The sequence below is a fragment of the Hylobates moloch genome, unplaced genomic scaffold (genome assembly GCF_009828535.3).
Source record: "Hylobates moloch isolate HMO894 unplaced genomic scaffold, HMol_V3 SCAFFOLD_4, whole genome shotgun sequence".
Taxonomy (NCBI): Eukaryota; Metazoa; Chordata; class Mammalia; order Primates; family Hylobatidae; genus Hylobates; species Hylobates moloch.
Genome location: NW_026652279.1, coordinates 4,034,061 through 4,059,434, shown reverse-complemented (window position 1 = coordinate 4,059,434; position 25,374 = coordinate 4,034,061). Strand labels below are relative to the sequence as shown.

Here is a 25,374-nt window from a genome sequence, read left to right as displayed (position 1 = left end):
TATGATCAGCCAGATGCAATAGGCATGTTTCTTTGGTCAGAAAATGTAGGCAAGATATCAGGAAATAAAAATTTGTGGGTGCTTCCAATATTAAGGCAACAGTAAGTGGGAAGACAGTTGGGAGTCTGTATTTAATAAGAGTACCCAGGAAAGTGTAATGCAAAATCTACTCTTGAAGTCACTCAAATACTGGCAGCTAACTAGTTTTCTTGACTGTTTCTTTTAGTTTCAAGCAAAAAATATTTTCCCTTAACCCATCCAAAGAACACCTGAAAGCATCCACAACATAGGGAACCTCAATTAAATTCCAGCCCTAAATTTCAAAAATATACTGCTCTTTCTTGAAATACAGGAAGGAGAAATTGAGAATAACTTGGATTTACACTGACAAAAAATATTTTTCCAAAACGAATATAATGTCTAAATGCATAAAAAACAAATTCTATTCAAGAGATATATTCCCTTTTTTTGTTTCTCTAGAAGTGGATTCATTCATTCATTCAATAAATACTTATTGGCTGCTAAATACATGTAAGGTGCCAAACAATATACCGAATGGTTTGTGATCAAAAGCCAAGCTTGTGTAAGCCATGGGAAAGTACTTATCCTCACTGTTTCCTCTTCCTAAAGAGATCCTAGTTAGAGCTTTAGCGAGAAATCCTGCATGAAAATTAGGTCTCCATAAAAGATAGGGACTAGGCTAATGACCCATTTCTAGAATACTGCAATTAGTTTCAGTACTTCTCTATATAAAGGAAGCATTAAAAGCAAGTGAAGGAATCTTCTCATATAAATCCCCTTTTATTGCATTCAAAAGGCAGTTTTTCTCCAACTTCTGAAAAAATATACAAGAAATGCTCAATTAGTAGAACAGCAAATTAAAGGAAAAAAATGAAGTAAAAGCAAGTGTTTCTTGTGCCAGTTAAACACGCTACAGCACTGCGCCACCTTCACTCTGTGTTGGGCACGTTTTAGAACAGGGGTCATAAACTTTTCCTGTAAAGGGCCAGTTGGTAAATATTTTAGGCTTTGCAGGCCAATTGGTCTCTAGTGTAACTACTCAATCTTGTCTTTATAGCACAGAAGCAGCCAAAGATAATACTTACATGAATGGGTGAGGCTATGATCTAATAAACCTTTATTTAACCACACTGATATTTAAATTTGACAAAATTTTCAATGTGTCATGAAGTATTACCAACTTTTGATTTTCAAATCATTTAAAAATGTAAAAATGAGAAACTTATCATTGTGTGACCCCTAAAATATAATATCTTAGAAGATAATATCTAAAATCTTATATAAAATATATCTATATATACAGGTATTATAAAATATCTTCTAAAATATTATGTTATACCGACCACATACCTTTAGTTCTGATGTCAAAACATCTAGGCATTAGCTCAGTAGTATTTCAAACACTGTTGATTCTTCTCAGCCGGTTATAAGTTCCATACATAACATTTTGCATCCAGAGGACGAAGGCAAAACATTTTGATTGCATCTGTTACAATACACCCAGGGAATCGGCAGCATCTTATAAATATTTGATTTTACCTAAATCATTTATATCTCTGTCAGGGGTCATTTTACTTGTTTTATATGAATAATTAAAAGCATAATTAGGGAACTGTACAATCTGAAACATTAATCTCATTTTTCATTTTACAGTGTTTCTCACCAGAGCACACAGCATGTTACATGTCCACCCACCCCTTCCAAAAATGTCTTATATTTTTGTTTACACACGAAACTGGAATGAGAGAGCTTTCCCAGATAGCACATTTTCTGATGACCAGTGATAACACTGAAGTGTTTGAAACAGAATGTACTGAAGGTAGTCACTGCAGAGCACAAGATGTCATGCATATGAGCTCAAGACATGTCGGGATTCCATTCTGCCACTTAACAGTGGTGTGACCTCAGGAAGGTTACCCAACTTCCCTGTGCCTCAGTTTCTACCACTGTTCAAATGGTGATAATTACTGCAGTGCCTACCTGGCTGGGCTATTTTGACACCTGGAGAAAAATCACACTGGGAAAGCAGATGATCCAGGGCCAGGAAGCCAGCAAACACATATTCAGTGGCGGTTATTTTCAAACTCATTTCTAGAATGAAGGCTGGAGCTCCTGGACAGCACGGAAGACTGGCCATCCAGGTGTAACTCTCTGTTCTCAGAGAAAGTTATACTTTAAAGCAATACTGTCTTTCTCACACAATAACAAGTGTCATTAGGCAGGGACAAGAGCAAGAGCAGGGGTGGCTCAAATACTATTTGGGAGGAGATCTTTTATTTTACTTTTTTTGAGATGGTGTCTACCTCTGTCGGTTCTGAAGAGCAGGGAAGTGAGAAGGCTTCTCAAGAAAATGTTCAAAACCTAAAGCAATATGTAAATATTTGCATGTCAAAAAGGATGTGACACTGGGACACTGGTCTCCTTTTTCTCTGGATGCTTCTCTCTCTGGATGTCTTTTCCCACGTCTTCCTCTTTTCTGTTACCTAGGTCTGCACTGTTCTTTCTGCATTCTAAGTTCTCTGTAATTTGGAACCCGAGTCTGCCCTGGGTAAGAATATACAGGCAGAAACAGCAATAAGATACCATTTGGAGTCTATCCGATTGGTAAGGACCTTTTTTTTTTTTTTTTTTTTTTTTCTGGAGACAGAGTCTCGCTCTGTTGTCCAGGCTGGAGCACACTGGTGTGATCACCGCTCGCCGCAACCTCAGCCTCCCAGGTTCAAGTCATTCTCCTGCCTCAGCGTCCTGAGTAGCCATGCTCAAATAATTTTTGTATTTTTAGCAGAGACAGGGTTTCACCATGTTAGCCAAGCCGGTCTTGAACTCCTGACCTCAAGAGATTCGCCCATCTTGGCCTCCCAAAGTGCCGAGATTACACGAGTGTGAGTCACTGTGCCCAGTCTGGGCCTGGGGGGGAGATCTTAAGTATTGAGTAGATGCTTTTAGTTCACTAAAACACAGAATAAAAAAGATACTGCCTTTTCTGAATTATTTCTATCTTTTTGATCATATCGAAGAAAAGAAGATCATAGTTGGGTGCTAATATAACCCACATAGTTCCCTGATACTCATTCATTTCCCACTTTTACTCAAGAGTAAGCATAACGCTAAAATTTAATAACATGAGCAAGGTTGATTTATTTTTGTAGATTATGGACATATTTCTAGCAGTAAGTCTCTACCAGTCAAACAGAACTGGTTTTTCCAATAATGGTGTTGATAAAGAGTCTTCTTTTAAAATCAGTTCATTTAATCAAAATGAAATAAGTAAATTAGAAGAAAATGGTACTACAAAAATAATAAATACAAATAAAATTTAATCTAAAAATTAAAACAACAGCAGGAAAAGTTGAATCTGGATAAGGCACAAACTGGAAGGTGCCAAGCTAACAGCTAAAGACTGGAGAACAATGAATGGTGTTATAGACTGAATGTTTTTGTCCCTGGAAACTCACAAATTGAAACCCCAATCCCCCATGTAATATGATGAGTCAGGGCCTTTGGGAGGTGATTAGGCCATGAAGGTGGAACCCTCGTGAATGGGATTAGTGTACTTTAAAAAGAGATCCCCAGGCCAGGCACAGTGGCTCACGCTTGTAACCCCAGTGCTTTGGGAGGCTGAGGCGGGCGGATCACCTGAGGTCAGGAGTTTGAGACTAGCCTGGCCAACATGGTGAAATCCCGTCTCTACTAAAAGTACAAAAGGTTAGCTGGGTGTGGTGGTGGACACCTGTAATCCCAGCTACTTGGCAGGCTGAGGCAGGAAAATCACTTCAACCTGGGAGGCAGAGGCTGCAGTGACCGAGATCATGCCACTGCACTCCAGCCCAGGTGACAGAATGAGATATCATCAAAAAAAAAAAAAGAAAAGAAAAAAAAGAGGCCTCCAGCCAGCTGCCTTCCCTTCTACCATGGAATGTGAGAAGGTATCATCTACGGATCAGAAAGCAGGCCCTCACCAGACACTGAATCTGCTGGTGCCTTAATCTTGGACCTCCAGCCTCCAGAACTCTGAGAAATATTTATTGTTTAGGCCACCCAGTTTATGTTATTTTGTTACAGCAGCCTGAAATAACTAAGACATATGGGCTAAGGGGAAAGACAGGAAAGGTCTATGTGGTGAATGAAGTTTCTAGAACTATCCTGATTGTGATTAATGTAGATTGTGATGAAATCAAAGCAGAATGATGGAGAGACTAGAAGAAGCTGGAAGTTTCAAATTCAGGGTTTCTTAACCTAGAGGCCAAAAGTCCATAGCTGTGGCTACCTATGGGCTCTGGAGGTCTATACCTTCCTGATACAAGAAGTAAATTTCTGAGTATGGTGCACACATGGAGCTTAGGAGCTGGACTCTGTAGCCAGTAAGTCCAAACTTGAATCCTGTTTCTGCCACTGTCCACTTACGAGAAAGTTAATGCACTTCTTGGTGCCTTCGTTCCTATTCTGTAAAAGTGGAATAAGATAGCAGCTACTTCACAGGTTTGTTAAGGGGTTCACAAGGGCTGATACATGAAGAATACTCACAGCAGCAATTCATACACATCATAGAATAGCACTGGTGTTTTGCAACCTTTAGGAAGGTTATTATCCTAGGGAAGGATCCATAGATTTCGCCAGATTCTCCCTATGTCTGGGGCTCCCCATGATGTAAAGACGCTCCAGGCTATGCAATGGGCCAGGGCAAAGCATGGGTCAGGTCACATCTTAAATAAGGAATTAGTTTTCTCCTGAACTGGAAGGGTTGACCAAGTACCTGGCATTCATAGCATTCTTTGCAGGACATCCCCCAACTGTTGATAAATTAAATTCAACATGTGTGTATAACACAGGCTAAAGCAAATGTTCACAGCAAAATCGGAGTAAACAGCAGCAGGTGCTAAAAAGTAAAGAAAAACGGATGAGAGGAAAACTAGCAACTTACTGTCATATCCTCCTACCCTGAGGCACTGTTGCCAAGACTATAAGGTAGAAAAAAAAGCTACCATTATTGGACCCTAATGATGGGATCCCCAGACCACTTTCCACAATACTTGTGACATCAGAGGGATGCCCTGGGACTCCGGGTAAAAGCGAAACACTCTTATCTGAAAGTCAGAATGCATTGGCTCTAATTCCAGCCTTCCACTAATTTCCCTGTAGACATTGATATTTATGTTTTTCAAACATTCAACAAATATTTACTGAGTAATCACTGGCGGAAGAAGGTGGGTAAATCAGACACAACTCTTGCCCTTATGGAACTTATGGCTGATGGAAAAGACAGGTCCCAAGAACTGAACAGACAACAGAAGCAAACCTGCAAGTGGACAAGGGGTAGCACCTGAGCATCGAACCCCAGACGAGAGAAGGGGAGGGTGTCATGGTCTGAGCTGAGAGTTAAAGGAGCTAGCCCGGGAAGTGCCAACAAGATGGGAGAACATCGAGAAAGAATCGATGGCCCCGTGGTAGTGGTAACGAGTAAGAGAAAGCCAAGGTGACAGGTACCCAGAGAGCAGGATGGGACACGAGGACAGAGCATGAGGCACGGACAGTGAGCAGTCCATGCCTGTCCCAAGAGAAATGGGAAGTCCTTGATATGCTTGAGAGAGAGAACAACAAAGAGGGAGAGACAGACAGGCAAGATCAGATTAGGGAACTAAGTAGATTACTCTGGCTACTCTGTGGAGGAGGCCTGGGAGGAAAGCAATGCTGGTCAGTAGAAGTAAGTGAGGAGCTGATAGCAGTAATCCAGTGAAGAGTCACTGGACATGCTGAGTAAGAGCAACCTCAGATATCCAAGAGATGATAAACTGCAGGATTATCCTGGGTCTCAGTTAACTCACTGCTAAACTGAGTGACATGAACAAGGTGGATTAGTTAACACTGTAACCATATAAGACATGAAAGATGGAGGAGTCTAGCAGAGAACGCTGTACCCTAAAAACGAAAAGGTTCTTCAAAAAATGGCCTGTAACATTCAGCGTAATTGGTTAGTTAGGCTTCTGTCTACACAAAAACTAGTTCCTACTACCTGAACTTGGGGACTGAGGCTGTGGAGATAACAAAGAAAATGGAGCTTAGCAGACAGGAAACACAGCTTGCAGAGTACCTAGCCAAAGAGTGACCCAGCGAAATAGCTCCAAGCTCAATTCCAGGGTTCAGGTAAAACTGGATAGTATTAGAATGAAAGGGCCAAAGAACATGGGCCTTTGAAACAGGAAAATGTATAAAGTAGAGCAAAAGCACACTTAGCATTTCCCAAATAAAGAACGGATTTTAAAAATTAAACTTACATTTTCTTTTTTTGGGCAACCTTATGCTAACCAGAGATGCCCCAGGGTACTACAAAGACACTGTTTATATTAGGCACGCCCAATATAAACAATGCCAAGGGCCCAGATGTTTCCAAACGTCTGTCTACTTGGCTGATGTCCTGCTCTTAACAGAAGCTTGGCAGTCTCTTTGTAGGTGAAATGACCTATTCATTAGTGACATAAACAAAACTCAGAGTAAAAAAGCAACTGTTGATCAAGGAATGATGACTCCACAATGGTCTACCATCAGCATCCCATATTTACACTTATTAAGGATCATTACATTGAGGAGGCTATGGAAGTGTTACAATAAAAATAAAAGCAATGATTGGTACCAGGTGAGTTTGAGACCCTAAAAATACATTTGGGGAATCATTCATGTATTTCACTTATCCAGGCCCTCCCCATCCAACATTATCAGGGATAAGAGAGGTTTTATTGAAATAAGAACACATTTAGGTTATTATTGTCAATATCAAAATCTACTCCACAGATACAATAAATAAAAACATTTTTTAAACTTCAGTTCTCTTCTATGGCCAGCTCTAAGGAAGAAAGACAGGAAGAAGGGAGAGAAGGGGGCCAAGGCTAGGAGCAGGGAGTGAAAACAGGCAGAATCAGGAAGAGAGACAGAGACATGCCCCAGCAGAGGCAAATGCAAGAAGACACAGGAGGAAATGTGGGAGAGAATGAAACCACAAAAAATGTAAAAGCTCATGGAGAGATCCGTAGAGAAAGACATATCGAGTCCAACAGAATACAAAGAATAGGCAGAGGTTGCAGTGAGCCGAGATTGCGCCACTGCACTCCAGCCTGGAGACAGAGTGAGACGCCATCAAAACAAGAAAAAGAAAAAGAAGGAGGGAGGGAGGGAGAGAGGGAAGGAGAGAAGGAAGGAGAGAGAGAGGGAGGGAGAGAAGGAAGGAGGGAGAGAGGGAGGGAGAGAAGGAAGGAAGGAAGGAAGGAAGGAAGGAAGGAAGGAAGGAAGGAAGGAAGGAAGGAAGGAAGGAAGGAAGGAAGGAAGGAAGGAAGGAAGGAAGGAAGGAAGGCAGGCAGGCAGGCAGGCAGGCAGGCAGGCAGCAAGCCTAAACTATCAGAAATATATGAAGACACACACATACACCACACACACAAACACCCATATCCCCCTCAAACACACACAAACACACTTTTCCTGGAAACTTCCTAACCAATCTCTTGATTACTAAAGGCATCATGCTACACTTGAGCAACCATGACACTGGGGGATCACATTTTGCATGGGGGCTAGGCACAAAAGTCCATCAGTTTTGGAGGGAAATCAGACATCATAAACATTGCCATCGAAAACCTTGTAATGAGCCAGGCGTGGTGGCTCATGCCTGTAATCCCAGCACTTTGGGTGGCCGAGGTGGGGCAGATTGCTTGAGGCCGGGAGTTTGAGACCTGCCTGGCCAACATGGAGAAACCCCGTTTCTACTAAAAATATAAAAATTAACTTGGCGTGGTGGCATGCACCTGTAATTCCAGCTACTTGGGAGGCTGGGACATAAGAATCACTTGAACCTAGGAGACGGAGGTTGCAGTGAACTAAGATGGTGACACTGCATTCCAGCCTGGGCAACATAGCAAGACTCTGTCTCAAAAAAAAGAAAAAAGAAAAAAGAAAGAAAAAACCTGTAAGGTGCCCATCTAAAGTGGTAGCCTGGTGCTGACTCTCAGTAAGGCTCACACATCCTTGTCTCCACTGACCTTGGAAGAGACAAGTGGCTCTTCAGGGCTACAGAGAGGCAGCAGTCAACAGGGCAAAGAGTATCTTTCAACTCCAGACACCTGCTTGACCTTGGGGAGGGGTAGTTACCCCTGGCCTGTGTCTGAGCAGACCAGCAGCGCCACATCCTCCTCCAACACTTAGCGTGGGTCACAAGCTCAGTCAGGGAAATAGCATGTGGAAATGACCAAGGTTGTTAAGATTTTATTTTTCTCTTTCTACCAGCTTGCAATTAGTTTGTTCGTTATTTAGCTTGCCTCTGTGTGCTCTTAAGTTGCTACTCGACTGAAAACTTCTAAGAGCCAGGTAAAGTAAACTCAATGCAACAGTGTCCTACTACTTGCCTTACTTTTGTGGGCTCAGTAATATACTAGAAAATGACTCTTGACTTCCCCATCTATACATAATTTCCCTCCCATTGATTCTTGTGTGAATTGAATAAGCATATTTTGAATTCATCTGTGTCAGGCACTATGGCATATGCAGACAAATAGGGAAGAATGTAGGCAAAGAAAAAATATAATAAACCAATACAACGTGAGAAGATGAAAGTAGTGTGCCTTGTGGTAAACACATTTACTATTTGTCCTCAGTGTGGGATGTAAGAAAAAGTAGTTTTTTAAAAAAAATAAAAACCCTTCCAATAGTTAAAATTCATAGAAGGCTACGTCTTATTAACATACATCAGAAGCACCGTCTAAGTATTAAATTCTGATCATTTTGCTGGAAGCTAATGCTAGGAACAGCAAGGTTGTCTTGAAATGTTCTTGATGAATGCATTACCTTTTCATTCTACAAAAATGAAAGAAAGGGAAATAACTTTAGATGAAATCAAATGGGAACTGGCACAATAGATAGTTACAGCTCCTCAGGAAGAAATAGAGAGATGCTATCTGTCTTGTGAAGATATTTTAGACAACTTTCGAGAAGTGGGCTAGGTACAACCAAGTTGCTCTATTGATTATGCTGGATAGGATACATAGCACTCTCAGGGGGTTAAGACAGATCTGAACATTTAAGCTGTTTTATGGGAGAGTTACCGTCTGTATGTAATAGGCCACTTTAAATATTAACTTTCTATATTCATATTTTAATATAAAAAAGACAGTCTATTTTACAGAAAAGTGACCTGTAAATTTCCAACAGAAAAAAATAAATACTCCCTTTTGAATTTATTTCCTGGAATATAAAGTTCCAGAAAATACTCTAAAATACTTTTAGGTATGCAAGATAGATATAAAATGGATGGCACAAAGACAGACCATGTGGCTTATGATACATTAATTTTTTTTTAATTAAACTTTTAATTTTTCTCAGAATAGCAGATTCACATGCAGTTGTAAGAAATAATGCACAGATACCAGGACCCCTTTAACCCATTTCTCTTAATTGTATCATCTTTCAAAACTAGTACAGTGGGCCGGGCACGAAGGCTCATGCCTGTAATCCCAGAACTTTGGGAGGCAGAAGTGGGCAGATCACCTGAGGTTGGGAGTTCAAGACCGGCCTGACCAACATGGAGAAATCCCATCTCTACTAAAAATACAAAAAATTAGCCGGGTGTGGTGGCGCATGCCTGTAATCCCAGCTACTTGGGAGGCTGAGCCTAGAGAATTGCTTGAACCGGGGAGGCGGAGGTTGCAGTGAGCCGAGATCACACCATTGCACTCCAGCCTGGGCAACAAGATCGAAACTCCATCTCAAAAAAAAAATTAATTAATTAATTAAATAAACCAAACAAACAACAACAACAAAAACTATAGTACAGTGACAGGTGGTTTCTTAAAAAAAAAAAGAATTAGACAGGTTGCCTATCAATATTATTCAATGTGGAAATTATCAACCTCACCCTAATTTAGCCTGCAATAATATGTACTGTTCAGTTGAATTTATATGATCCAGACAAAACAGAGCAAATAAATACTCATTTCTCCAAAATTCTAAAAAATTTATGAACTCATGTGGCATGTTAAGATCCACAGAATAGCCAAGCATGGTGGCTCATGCCTGTAATCCCAGCACTTTGGGAGGCTGGGACGGGCAGATCATTTGAAGTCAAGAGTTCCAGAGCAGTCTGGCCAGCGTGGTGAAATCCCGTCTCTACTAAAAATACAAAAATCAGCCGGGGGTGGTGGTGCGCACTCCTGTAGTCCCAGCTACTCGGGTTGCTGAGGTGGGAGAATTGCTTCCACCCGGGAGGCGGAGGTTGCAGTGAGCCGAGATTGCGCCACTGCACTCTGGCCTGGGTGACAGAGCGAGACTCCGCCTCAAAAAAAAAAATTAGCCGGGCATGGAGGTGGGTGTCTGTAATCCCAGTTACTCAGGTGGATGAGGCACGAAAACTGCTTGAACCCGGGAGGCAGAGGTTGCAATGAACTGATATCAGGCCACTGAACTCCAGCCGGGGCAACAGAGTGAGACAGTCTCAAAAAAAAAAAAAAAAAAAAAAAAATTCATCTTAAGAAAAAATATATAAATATTTACTTGTTGAGCAAAAATTCGTGACAAGAGCATAAATAGGTAACATTTTTGGACAAGGTCTTTACCTGGAAAGAACAGAAAGGTTTGGATGAGCTATGAACTATATTTCATAAAGCATCAAAATTGGCATAGCTACATAATTTTTCAGATCTTGGTAAATGTTATTCAATAGAACAACTACTACCTTGCCTCTAAATTGCTAATAAAGCAGTGGAGTAAAACTTGAAAGTCGGTATGACTTACTTTGGTTCTCCTATCTTGATGCCAGGATGCTGTGTGTAGGCGTGGGAATGTGTGCTTGGGGCAGACTTAAACGCCATTGGACAAATAGGACACTTGTAGAAGACTTCACAGTGAGAACCTTGAATGTGAGACTTCAGAGCAGCCACATCAGAGTACACAACATTGCAATGCACACATCTGTTAGAAAAATAAACACACGGTCATTAGCACAAGACCATAACACACGTGTAACTGCAAAAACTGGGTGAGATGAACACACTTTCATAGCCCTTTTAGGTTTTTAACGGCCCTTCCTAGAGTATTTATGATATATTGGCCTATCTAATATTATATCGTGAATTTTACAGTAATAAGTTGTATGAGAGTAACAAAGATTTAGTTCTGCTTCTCAGAACATTGTGCTGCTGAAATTTCTGAGACTGATGGGTTCGTATTTGGATAGCTTTGCTCTAAAATCAAGTGCATGCACTCAGAGATATGCAACAGGTTGTGGATCATTCTAGGAAGCCAGGAGAGTGACACAGATTGATAATCAGCTTCTGGAAGACCAAGGTCACGAATCAACTTGCATTGAGTGAACCCTACATACGTCTAAAACCTGTCATTGGTGATACCAAGCTGAAAGCTGTCACTGAAAGGTGTTGTCTTTGCCGAAGGCTGTCAAGCATTGCAAGTCAAGTAGAAAACCATATCAGAGAGCCCAGGGATTGTCTTTGACAGCCTTCCAGAATGTGGTGCTGAGGTGGTACTCAGTTCCAATCTGATTGCACCCAGTGTGGCAAAGCTCTCCTCCACTACATTTAGATGGTCTGAAGAGAAATAATCTCATTGCAGTTATCCTAAGAACACCATATTTAAAACATAAAGTAGGGCAACTGATAGGTACATTCTAAATTGTGACAATAAGCACACAATCTGTGCTGGAGTGATAGAGAGGTGAGGATGAAAAGGTACGTACAGGCCAGGTACAGTGGCTCATGCCTGTAATCCCAGCACTTTGGGAGGTTGAGGCGAGGAGATCACCTGAGATCAGGAGTTCGAGACCAGTCAGGCCAACATGGCGAAATTCTGTCTCTCCTAAAAACACAAAAACTAGCTGGGGGTGGTGGCACATGCCTGTAATCCCAGCTACTTGGGAGGCTGAGGCAGGAGAATCACTTGAACCTAGGAGGTGGAGGTTGCAGTGAACCAAGATCATGCCACTGCACTCCAGCCTGGGCAACAGAGCACGACTCCATCTCAAAAAAAAAAAAAAGAAATTACGTACAAATAACATTATTGGATCACCAGTTTTTTCTGAGCAGCTACTCATGTAGATGAATCGAGGTACAGGAGAGGTTCGCCTGCTGTAACACAGGAAGCAGAATTGTTTCTGGGGGCATTATAAAAAAAGGCCCAAAGCCAGGAATCACTGCGCTAAGCTAAGTGGGAAGCAATTCTATGAACAAGCCAGGCAAACTCAAAGCAATCAGCCATGAATAATCTCAAACAAATGATGGTTTGGAGAAAGAAAGAAAATTGATCCCTAAAGCTGCCCATTTAGCCAGTTAGGTTATTTAAAAAAAAAAAAAAAAAGGCAACTTTGTGACCTACAATATGAATAGGACCAAAGGGCTAGGAGTGAAGTCATTTTAGCCCAGCATGAGGGCTCTGGCAGCCAAGGCTCCTGAAAGGGATTACTAACAGTGGTGCACAGTGACATCCTTGGTTACAAAGAGTTCACTTTAAAAAGAGAAAGAGAGAAAAAAACTTGCTTTAATGGGCTGAAGTTGTAAGTAGTTAAGCAATAAGAGTGAAAAATATCTTTAGGCATCAACAGAACCCCAGGTAGCACTAAGCAGAGATGTAATATAACATCCCAGAGCTTATTTTCAGATCGTACAGTGGAGCACAGCAAGGCATTCTCTGCTACTTACAAGGACAATCTATAAGCTGATATTTGCACAACAGTAATTGAGAGGGAGGCAGCTCTTCGCATTAGCAATGGTAAAAAGACGATGCTGCATATTCACAAATCCCAAAATGACAAGTGGAAGAATTGAATTGCTGGTCTGATACACAAAGGGATGAGACAGTTCATCTATACTCAGAAGTAATAAAAAATATTAATAAAGCAAAATCTCAAGGAAGATAAGAATTCTGTTTTCATTTGCATATTTGGCACAATGTTACCTGATAGAACTTTCTGCAATGAGAGAATGTCCTCTGTCTGGGCTGCCCAGTAGGGTAGTCACTAGCCGCATGTGGCTGATAAGCACTTGAAATGTACCTAGTACTATTTCCATTTAATTTTTAATTAAAACTTAAATGGAAATAGTCACATGTGGCTAGTGGCTACCATATTGGGTAGCTTTCTGAAAGTCCTTCTACATACCTTACATCTATTAACTCATTTAATCACTACAACCCTAGGTCTAGATGTATAATATTTTATTATCTATAGTTTATATTTTTTAAAAAATGAAGCCACAGGGTGATCAGCCACAGAGTGAGTTACTGAGTTACGTAACTTGTTCTGAAACTAAGGACTTATTTAGGCTCCCTACAGCAATGTGCATTACACTTAAGGAGCAAGTCATGGTTAAGGTAAACACCAGAGACATCCAAAAGCAGTTCATGTTGCTCTGTGGACAAATAAAGAAGCCATTGTCTACCTGTTTTCCCTGTGTTTTTCATCCAGGTTTTGTTAGAAGACTCATTGTCGAAGCCATCGAGTTGCAGTTCCTGGTATTCTTCCCCAACACGCGCATACGGGTCTGAAATGTCAATAGGAGACTGGTGATGGCCCCCACAGCTGACACTAGATGTGACCCAGTGCTCAGGACCATAGGCACCTGTTGAAAGAAGACAACACTTCAATCCTCATGGTTCAAGGGTCAGGGACGAAATGAATAAATCTTAGGAAGCTGAGCACTGCATCTCTCAACATGTCCCCAATCCAAAGACGTGAATGTACTGAAAACTACGAATCAAACCATTTGCCTGAGGTGGCAAGAAGATTTCAGAAAAGATGTTACTTAAGCTAGTTCTGCTTCTTGATTTACAATCAAACATTTGCTAACTTTATCTTTAATCAGGTTAAGAGAGTTGTGTAGAAGGGCTGTTAGGGTTGTCCATATTTCTGACAGTTTTTAAATATTTCCTAAAATAAGTAGAGCATTTATTCACAAAAAAAAACCTTCATCAAGTTAGCATGTTTTGCTATTGTGAGCAATATCCTAAATACAACTTTCTTCTTAGCCCATAAAACACTGTAAACATGAAAAGGGGAAAAAAAATTAAAGGCAACAGAAAACTAGATGAGAGGCATTACAAATGATGGAGGCAATAAAGGCAGGTTTTTCCTTTGGCTAATTGTGAAAGATTTTTCAGTTTGGCCCTCATTTGTACACTGGAGTGTTAAGACGCTCATCTCTCCTTTTTAATCCTCCTCTCTCATAGAAAATGCAGGTATAAAGTTACCTTCAGACTGAACTCTGCACTCATATAAACAAAGACTTTGGGGGAACATATGCCACAGAAATAAAGGAAGAAAGCACATCCATACAGCATAATTCTAATAGGTACCAATCAGGCATAAATACAGAAAACACACTGCATTTGCCTCCCTGCCCTATTTGGAAGTGAAATACTACAGGAGCAGTTTCTATTACCTTGACTACAAGCTCTTAGACTTCTCCGCATCCTACTTTTTTTTTTTTTTTTGAGACGGACTCTCGCTCTGTCGCCCAGGCTGGAGTGCAGTGGCGCAATCTCGGCTCACTGCAAGCTCCGCCTCCCGGGTTCACGCCATTCTCCTGCCTCAGCCTCTCCGAGTAGCTGGGACTACAGGCGCCCGCCACCACGCCCGGCTAATTTTGTGTATTTTTAGTAGAGACGGGGTTTCACCGTGGTCTCGATCTCCTGACCTCGTGATCCGCCCGTCTCGGCCTCCCAAAGTGCTGGGATTACAAGCGTGAGCCACCGCGCCCGGCCCGCATCCTACTTTTAACCTCGCTGACACAACAAAGCGGGAGTAGCCTGCTGAAACAACTTTTGCTGGAAAGAGTAAGACTGAATCCTTTATTGAGAATTAGATAAGAATAAACTTCACAATTTTTAGCAAGTAAAACACAGGCTTCCCAAGGAGAAAGCTTAATGTGTGTATATACATTCATCTACAGAAATACTGGTGGATGGGTGGGGATTTTTGTGCCTCCTGTATACCTAGCCTCGTACAATGGAAGACACAGAGAAATCTTGTTTAGTTTATTAGTAGGTAAGTCTAACTACTAGCCTTGTTAGTTTAGTAGTAGATAAACCTCCCTACCACTAAATAAGAGCCCACATGAGTGGCTGCCACCCAATCATTTGCCATGGCTTTCCCCATTCCCCAAAAACTGATAACAGCTCACAGTAGATATAAACAATGGTACAAGAAAAATGGTACAATCACAGAAAGTATTTTCCATTATGGTAACAGAGGTTTCAGGGCTGCAAGAGCAATGGATATAGCTCCTTAAGAATGATGCATATTTTTGCTATCTGGAAAATACCGCAGCCTCACTCTAATGCTTAAGTCATTCTCCCTAATCCTCAGCCCAAAGAGTAAGATAAAAACAGACTATCCAAACGAATATGTTCGCTGACTGGCAAAGGTCTAGCAACCTTCGAGCACTTTTAAGTCATTTGTAAGTGTCACGCTACTATCTGGAAAAAGTTCACATCACCATTTTCTTCACTGAACGATTCCAACTAAATTGTCATAGGCTTTTCACTCATGTATTTTTTTTTACCTCTTTGTCAAATTCCCTATGACTGTGATGAGTCACAAAGGGATAGTATGCATTTGCCATATACTTAGCCAAATTTTATTTTGGCCAAACTTTATTTTCATCTTGCATCTATATATTTGGAGAAAAAAAAAAAGGAGAGGAAGGAGACATAAGGAATGGCTCTAATTATCCTGTCTACAGCTTAAATTTTCTTCCAGATGCCAAAAGAATCCATTGAAAAACCAAATAAAGTGATTGTTGATTTATTAGACGGCTGACCAAAATAGGAATTTTACTTAGCCACAATTGCGCTTGTAAATCCAAATTATACAATCCTAATGTTTTAATATCATAATATCATATGTGTATGTATGCATGCCTTCTAGAAACTTAACAGTACAATAAAATTACACTCAACAGAGAAAAATGATATCGGACACACTAAAATAAATCCAAATACATATGACTGAAATAATAGATGCAAGCCATCATTCGTAAAAACAGATACCTGATAATTATCCTCCTACTACTAACAATTTAAAAAATACTCTGCAACGTCAGAAAAGTACTTGCCATTCATATTATTTCTCATAACCTTCCAGACATGGGTAAAATATAATTTATCACTCTATAAAAATATAATCTGGGTTCATATCAGTGGGATTCATTTATTCACTGGTAACAATCTGAAGATTTAAGCCGACTACATGCTTGCTTTCACACTTCCACCTAATATACGTTCAAGTGCAATTTTAATTGAAACTGATCTTCCACTTCAGATTTCAAATTAATTCTTCTTTGGAGTACTTCATGCTTCAAACACTCTTGCCTTGCAAAAACCCCTATGTCATTAGCAGAGGAAATAGAACATTTTTTCCAAGCTTGCAGGTATTGATTATCTATTCTCACATCGAAGCACCATTGCCATTCCACACTGTATAAATCTCTTCAGTGTTAAGACACTTTATAAAAGACTGAGAATTATACCATTAATCATTTGAAGTTCCACAAGACTCATAGTATTGAATGCTTTGTTTTTCACAAATTTGAATAAATACTTTATAGTAAAAAAAAAAAAGATACTAAATAAAGACTATGGTTAACTTAAAGCTAGTTGGGAAGAGATGAACACTTAACAAGAAGTCTTCCTGTCTCAGACATGGTATTACCCATCTAAAATAAGAATAAGAAGTCACTTGCACTTTAGTTTCCTCTTACTGACTCTTTCTTAGAAGTAACAAGACATCTGTATTTTGGCAGCGAGATCCTTCTGAATGGCTCACCAACTCCAACACGTCAATCTAGTACACAAGTCCGTGTTCTCAAAAGGGAAGAGGTAAGGGCAGGGGTAGAAACCAAAGGGCAGTTTGGGCTGCCAAAAGTAATTTCCTGTTCACCTGATCAAAGTCTTAAAGAAATGAGATTTTGATTGAGACATACTGCCAACCTCTAAGTACTAAGGGAATGTAATAGTGTTTCTCATTCAACATGTGACGACAAATATATTCTTTTTAATGAATTCAATAAACACATCTGAAACCCCCGGCTAAAAGTTTGATCTCAGGGTAAACGTCCCTTTGTGAGGGATACACAAGGGTTCTTGGTTTCCTTTGGACCCCATTATCACTATTGTATAATTTACCATTTATACCTAAATATCTGTCTTCCCCACTAGTGGTAAACTCTGAGAACTGGTTCCTTCTGTATCTTGTACAAATTCATTCCAATGCCTATCACAGGGGCTCACATACAGTAAGCCCTTAAAACATATTTTTAAGTACAAATAAATGAATTGAAAGAAGAGAGAACTGAAAGAAGACATTAAAGAGTGACAGAGTTCCACTCTTTAATATGATTCAAACATATTAAATATGATGATTGTCATATTAAATATGATTGTTCAATATGATGATTGTCATATTTATTTCAGTTTGAGTTTATACATCTATCTGCTGACTTCTTGCTAAATATTCCTCACTCCCTTGGTCTCCAGAGCCAGGATGTCAACTTCAGGAGTAAATACTCCTTTTCGTTCTTCACTAATATATTAAATTCATTTGAACTGTGACAAGGTAAAATAAGCTGCAAATATGTGATGTCCACGAAAGAATCCATGTGCAAATTTAACAAGCCCAGCAAAGGCGACTACGGCTTTTTAAAGAAAGGGTGCAGTAGAACTCTTGCTTTCAATGCCTTCTGTGAAGCATCATCATTTTTAAACTGCTCTTATTTTTTCTGTGCTTTAACAGACCTCTGTAATCAAAGAAGGTCAATCAAAGAGGAAATTTAGTCTTAATGATCAATCCATCACTGTTATCAATTTAAATACAGAATCAACACTTGCTCAGTCCTAGACAGTGCTGAGAAATGGGAGATAAGGAGCAGGGCTGCCCCAGTTCCCTTGGACAATTTAAGCTGCCTGTGGCTCACAGCCTCTCCTCTGTACAATGAGGTGCCCAGATACCAAAGGGTGGCTGTAGGATTATATTAGATAATCCATGTGCTTAGAGCATTATCAAACACTGGAAGTTCAGTAAGTGCTGCCCGCAATAATTACTGCCTTTGTTACTGGCTTGTAAATGTATAGCAGATTGTCAAGAAACTAGGCAATGGATAGAACAGACATGTAGCCCACCCAACGGCTAAGGCAGGTGGGTGCAAGCATTTCATGGCATGGAAAGGGAGAGGAAGGGCCCCACCTCCCCAGGAGAGAACTTATGGTGGGGATGACACTTGAGTGAAGTCACTTCCGGCAGTGCAGAGAAGTTTACTAGCCTGTGGTCATCTTACTCAGGCATTTCCCATTTGGGCAGAGGCCAAGAGTCAAAAGTAGAGTTCGCCCCTCTGGCAAGAAGAGCTTAATCCCATCTTTGGCTAGATTTAGTGAGTAAGTTCCCAGTGGAGAGCCCTAGCAAACATCACCTTAGTCAAGTGATGAAGGTTAACATCCCCAATGAGACCACGTGGCTACCTTGGACATCTGACAAGAAGTGGTAAGAAGGGCAAATCACCTCCGTGGTATTCTTTCCAAAAATTCACAACCCTGGTATAATCATGGGGAATACATCAGACAAACCCAAATTGGGGAACATTCTATATAATTGACAAACATTCCTCAAAAGTGTCAAGGTCGTGAGAAAGACTAAAACACTGTCAGAGACCAGAGAAGATTAAGGAGACAGAGACAATAAATAGAATGTGGTGCTCTAGATTGAATGGTGGAATCAAAAACAAAAATTAATGGAAAAACTCATGAGCTCTGAGTAAAGTTTGGTGCTCAGTTAATAGTAAACACACCCATGTTGGGTTCCTAGTAAGTCCTTGTCAAAAGGTCATTCTTCTGTGGCTACTCTGCCAACGAAATGAAGAAATTATGGAGGAAACTGCATAGAAGCCAAGTAAAATATAAGTTGTGTTAAATGAGTTAAATTTTACTATCCAGGTTTCACTGGATTTACTGGTATGCACTTAGGCCGTGTCTATGGCATGAGAGATGAGGGAGATGGACACTGATTTATGGGTAATACTGGGATGACTGTCATATCCTTTTTGGATAAAGGTTGAGTCTGCAAAACACAAAAGACGAGGGAAACAAGAGACTAGGGGAAAGAAAATAATCAAGTTCATGGGTGATATTATTTAAGCTTATATAAAAACCTTATATAAAGTTGGAGAAATTCAGTTTTTAAAGCTGTCATTAAGAAAAACATCATTAGCTTAATCTATAGCTCATCTGTGCATTAAAATAATCCACTTCTACCTCCTTAGTGTGCCATTAACAAGTCACTGTATTTTTCTCATTTTGAGATGTTACAATTCAGTAGACTAGCATCAGGAAGACGTATTTCTACAGTAGGGAGAATAAATCACATGATTGGAGATGAATTCCAACTGGTCTGTTTAAGGCAGACAGAATTCTTCACGTGAAAATAATGGCAAATACTGTAAATCTGGGCTTGAATCTGAGACTTCACTTCATGCTCAGTTTCTTTAAGGCAGATTTAGCCCAAAGGACTTGGTCGACACATATGAATTTTAAATCAATGCTAGTTAATTCTATTCAAACAAATATCAAATGAAAATCTGAGAGAAACACCTTAATGTTGCCCTACCATCACCCCCAGCAATAGTACTTGAAAAGTCCAAATAAGGACAAATAAAACTGGTCAACAACAAGAATTTTCTAAAATTTAAGCAAACCTTCTCACTTCAGTATAGTTCTCTGTTCATAACTGACCTAAGATAAAAGTTGTATGAGCACAGAAATCATACTTTGTCTAAAAGCAAGGAATTTCACATACCTATCTATGATTCATATTCCAAACAGTGGTTTCTTTAAATACATAAGAGGTTCTTTGCTGAAAATAAGCATGTACCTTGAATTTATTTTACCACAATAGATCCAAATAATGGTTCCTATTCACTAATGAAAAGCCATTAAAAATAATGAATTCTGTCTAAATCTAATTAAAAAACAAAACCAATATACATGTTATGAACTGTTTCTAGTCAAATATGCTTATTAATGCCTTCCTCAATAAACTTACATTACAAATATTACCTGAATCCAGGCTTATTACTCTGCATCTTGTTGTCTGCTTTTAACCAACAGCAACAATCCAAAAATATGTTTATCATTTCTACCTATTATAATTAATGCTTTTTACCCGAAATCAAATACACATGTTTAAATTATTCCATGTTTTAATTAAAATCTTTATGGGATTCTGCTTACAATTCTTTTGCATTCTCCAGTACTGGTAGCTTAATTACTTCTTGTGCATTTATTGTTTGTGTGTACACGAAAAATGGAAAAAGTCTTAAAAGGCATGCATATTACGGCTTGCCACTATTTTTACTTTATTCGTATTCAATTATAAAGCTGTTCAACTTTGTTGATAGAAATCTTCTAAATTTTAAGCCAGTTAAGAAAATATAAAGTTACTTTGCAAATAATGAAATACACTTACACATTTTTTGGTTTTAAATTCTAGGTATAAAAACTGCAGTACTCCATTTCGTATCAATGGTGTGCTTTAAGAAAACTATCAACAATTAACCATAATACCAGAAGTAATATCAGACAGTAACACCAGAAATAGAAACTACTTTGTTCATTTTTGAATACCATTGTCTGTCTAATTTCCCAGGGTGTCTATTTTAGGACTGGATGTTAAAACTATTTCAGGTAAAATTTCATTCAGTACCAGTGCCTAAATTGGAGGTCCCAGACTCTAACCCTGATGGTAAAAGCTTCTCTGGAGCCTGTTTTACTGTTCTGGAAAAGGAGGGTATTAAAAAGAGTAAAGATGGCAATAATGGCTACCTTTTACTTCTGAGCCGCAGACCTCTAGGCTGAGCAAAGGCTCAAAAGGAGTTGACTGATTAGTGATGCCTGCATGGGTGAGTAATATGACATTATTAGAGTACAAACCATGAACACGCATGCCATCCACACTGCAAGATTCTGAAGGTCCTTCAAAGCCTTAAAAGTCTTTGACCTATGCATGTTTAGGTGTATCTGGGATTTAAAAGCTGTATCTTTCAAGTTGAATCCACCCCACATCCAAACATTCATTAAAAATGTCTACCAATAATTGGGATCATTTATTCACCCAAAACCTAACTAGTCTGACTTAAAGTTGTACCAACTTTATTCCTGCTTCTCATAGATACAACATGTAACTGGCTTCAACGAGTATCTGAGATACTAACAAAGTTACCACAATTCTTACTGGCCAATGCCAAACATCTTAAGTGTTTATAAAATGGAGATGAGTTGGTTCCAGATCTAAACTTTTCAACCTTAAAGTTAGGTACACCCTCAAATAGTCAACATTTTGACAAATATGTTCTTTTAGAATCCTGACTTTCCATCAAGACATAATAGAAACAATCACCCAAAGATTAAAAAGATCACACAACAAAGTACAAAGAGCACTGGGGAAGGTTGGCTGGCAACTTGAGTTCTAGTTCAAGGATAACAAGTAAGATTTACCTTGCGTGTTGGCTCCAAATAACTCACAAATTGTATGACTAGTTATTCATAAAGACAAGATTAATGAGCAATACCTTTCTAGGGGGACAGTCATATCACATATTTGCTCTTTCCATTCCAGTTTCATCTCTGGAGACTGGACGTGAATATGGCAGTGGTGATGTTTTATAAAAATTCAATTTTGTTACATGTAAATTACAGCGTTACATTAGATCACTTCTAAAGCTCCTAAGAGTTCTAAATTCAATCAGAGCACGTCCTTTAAATACCTAGAAGAATCAAATAGACACAAAATATTTGTTGATAGTCCAGCCGACCTCCAAACCCCACCAAGTACCTTACTAAAAGTAACCACAAGGATGTGATAAGGGTTTAATAAATGATTTACACCAAGATCATGTCCAACAGTACTTGGCACACACCAAGTACTCACTAAACATGATTATCCACACTTTCCTCTAGGAACACACATCCAAATACTAACATCTAAATGGCATGACCCTGACCCAGCTTCAGAAACTGCACCTGACTAGTATATGGCAACTAGTGGAATCTCATCCTCCTTGACAAGAGATTGAATCAGCAAAGGGTGTTAACCCAGGCCTAAGCCAATTAGTGCCTGGAAGATTTCTCAGTTCAGAGGGTGATATGGCTTGGCTATGTCCCCACCCAAATGTCATCTTGAATTGTAGTTCCTGTAATCCCCATGTGTCATGGAAGCGACAAGGTGGAGGAAAGTGAGTCATATGGGCAGTTTCCCCCATCCTGTTCCAGTGATACTGAGTGAGTTCTCAAGAGATCTGACGGTTTTATAAGGGGTTTCCCCCTGTGCTGGGCACTCAATCTCTGTCCTGCCGCCCAGTGAAGAGGTGCCTTCTGCCACGATTCTAAGTTTCCTGAGGCCTCCCCAGCCATTTGGAACGATGAGTCAATTGAACCTCTTTTCTTTATAAGTTACCCAGTCTCAAGTATTTCTTCATAGCAGCACGAGAATGGACTAATACAGAGGGACTGGTTTAGGTTGGTACTATTCACAAGGCAAGGCCCAAAATTTTGTTCAGAGCCTGTGGGATAGAAGAGGCCCTCCTCCCTTGAATGTGAATGAAGAAGGAAGGGAGCAGAATGACCTGCAATCAGGAGGGAAGCAGCCGAAGGCCAAAGCTGAAAAGTAAAAAGACAGTAACAAGAGAAAGGGGGGAAAATAGAGAGGAAGATCTGATCAAACCATGCCTGAAATTTAAATTTCATCTCTAGACTTTTCAGTTTTAACTGCCTTTGTATTTTAACCCATCTGAGTAGGCTTTGTGCTATTTGTAACTAATAAATACAGGATATAATCAAAATGCTGGTTTAAGAAGACCAACATTTAAATTATTCAATGTTTTCACTATGACGAAAATGTCAAATTATAAAGATAAAAATCAGGAATGCATTCTGGATGGAATATATAAAAATAACAACCCTAAATTCCCTCCTCCTTCTCCCTCTTTCTTCCTATCTTCTTTCCCTGTAAGAGAAGGACGAACTTGGCTAAGGTTTTAAAGATCTCATTTAGACAAAAGAAGAAGAAACCAGCTCTGAAGTCCATTGCTGTAAAGTTTTACTGTTAACACAGTGGTCATGGGATAAAAATCCATGAAGCACTTAATGGGAATAGCTGCCTCTTGCCGAAGGCTTCCACCTCAGAGACATGCCACCGCTCAAGTTATCATGTGGGAAGGACTTGCTGAGGTGAGCACACATTATTCTGAAAGGTCAGAGACGCAACCCAGAGAGCAAAACAAAACTGACAGTTAAGGTCTGGTTTAAACATGGCCAGGATTTCGTGTCTTTGTATGGAAGGGCTTTTTCACACCATTACTCAGTATCATGCTCCATAAGGTTTTGTTTAACATTGAAAAAGATGCGGCCGGGCGCGGTGGCTCACGCTTGTAATCCCAGCACTTTGGGAGGCCGAGGCGGGCGGATCACGAGGTCAGGAGATCGAGACCACGGTGAAACCCCGTCTCTACTAAAAAATACAAAAAATTAGCCTCTCCGAGTAGCTGGGACTACAGGCGCCCGCCACCACAACCGGAGGCGGGACTTACAGTGAGCCGAGATCGCGCCACCGCACTCCAGCCTGGGGGACACAGGGAGACTCTGTCTCAAAAAAAAAAAAAAAAAGAAAAAGAAAAAGATGCTCAAGCTCATGAGAAATTTCAGTCACAAGTAGGAAAAGGGAAAAATTCCCAGAGACAGAATTTGGGAGTTTGGTGTTTAGGAGGGCTGAGGGTCTGTATACCAACCTACTGACATAAAGGCTGAGAGGAAAAAAAAGAAATTAAAAACGGTTTTACAAGGCACTCACTCAACAGCACAGAGGCCTGCTGTGGATGGGATGTGGGACCAGGAAACACTTCGCAGGGTGCAGACAGGATGATTAACTCCCTTCCTGTGACAACCATAAAAGGAGGAATGTTTGCTCCAAAATATATTAACTATTAAATGCTATCTGGGGAAACGTCTAGACAGAAAGCACCATATTTATGAGGTAAAGCCAAAACAACATGATGAATTCTGGGTCCCACTGTCACACTGTGAATACTTGATTGTAACTTGTACTTCTATTTCGATAAATTCATAGTGTAAGTAACTTCCAGTAAATGAGACCGAGGAAAAAAATTAGAGGGATTTTAGCAGAAATAATAGTCATAAAAATCACCTAATCAGAGAGGCCTTCTGACCTAACTATCTAAAAGAGCACCCCTCGCCACTCTCTATTTCGTTAGCTTTGTTAATTTCTCTTCCTAGTACAAGGCCCATGACAAAATGAGCTCCATGATGTCAGCGACTTGTCTGTTTTCATATCTGTTCAACAGGGATAGGACTAGGGTAAGGCAAACAAGGCACTCACCAAAAATTCAGTTATCAAAACAGATAATATTTCAAAAGTGTCATAAAATTTTAAAAGAGTTCAAAAAATCTGTGATGAGCAGACAAAGAAAGATATTATCAGTAACGGTGCTGTGCAAAGACTATTGAACTCAGAACCAAAAGGAAAAATCAATAATCAACCATATTGCATCAAAATCTGAATTATCTTGATAGCTGAGTTTTTAAACATCCAAGTCCTACTTCTGCTATCAAATGACTAACATCAACAATCCATCATCCATTTGGAGAATATTCACTATATTCATTGTAATGAAAACTTTCTACATTTTATCTTCTTTGATCCTTTCAACCACTTGTGTCAAATATGCCCTAGCTTCCCCATTTTACAGATAATGAAACTGAGGCTCAGAAGCTAGAAAACTTGCCCTTGTGTAGTATGTGTAAGATCAAACAGTCATCGCCAGATCTATGGGACTAAAGCATGCTCCAAAACAGGGGTTTGCAAACTACAGCCTGTGAGTCAAATCCAGCCCACAACCTGTTTTTATAAACAGTTTTATTGGAACTTGGTCATATCCATTCATTCATATATTGTCTAAAGATCAGATTTGAGTAGTTTTAAAAGAGACAGCAAAGTCTAAAATATTTATCATCTGCCCTTACAGAAACTGTTTGTTGACCTTGGCTCTAAATCACAAAATATTGCTTCCCTGGCAGAAATACAGCACATAGGTAACATGTACATCTGCATACCTTATGTACCAGCAACTTAATACATATGTTTACATGAAAGCATACTAAATTTCAGCAATGTTTATAATATGAAAGAATTGGCAATAATGCAAATATCCACCACTAGAAACTTGCTAAGCAAACTTATTTTATTACATAATACTATGCAATGGTCCAAAACTAGATGACTTTACTCTAGGACAAACCTCAAATGAATCCAAGATT

The 25,374-nt window shown here is 39.7% G+C and overlaps 1 protein-coding gene across 7 annotated transcripts in view; it reads right to left on the bottom strand.

Annotated features, from left to right (window-relative positions):
- Positions 1-25,374, bottom strand: part of PTPRG (protein tyrosine phosphatase receptor type G) — a 759,442-nt gene that overhangs the window by 308,956 nt on the left and 425,112 nt on the right. For all 7 annotated transcript variants that reach the window (XM_032149389.3, XM_032149390.2, XM_058437116.1 and 4 more), the window contains one exon: positions 13,443-13,622. In XM_032149389.3, coding sequence (XP_032005280.1) covers positions 13,443-13,622 — 180 coding nt within the window. The remainder of the gene's footprint in view (positions 1-13,442; positions 13,623-25,374) is intronic.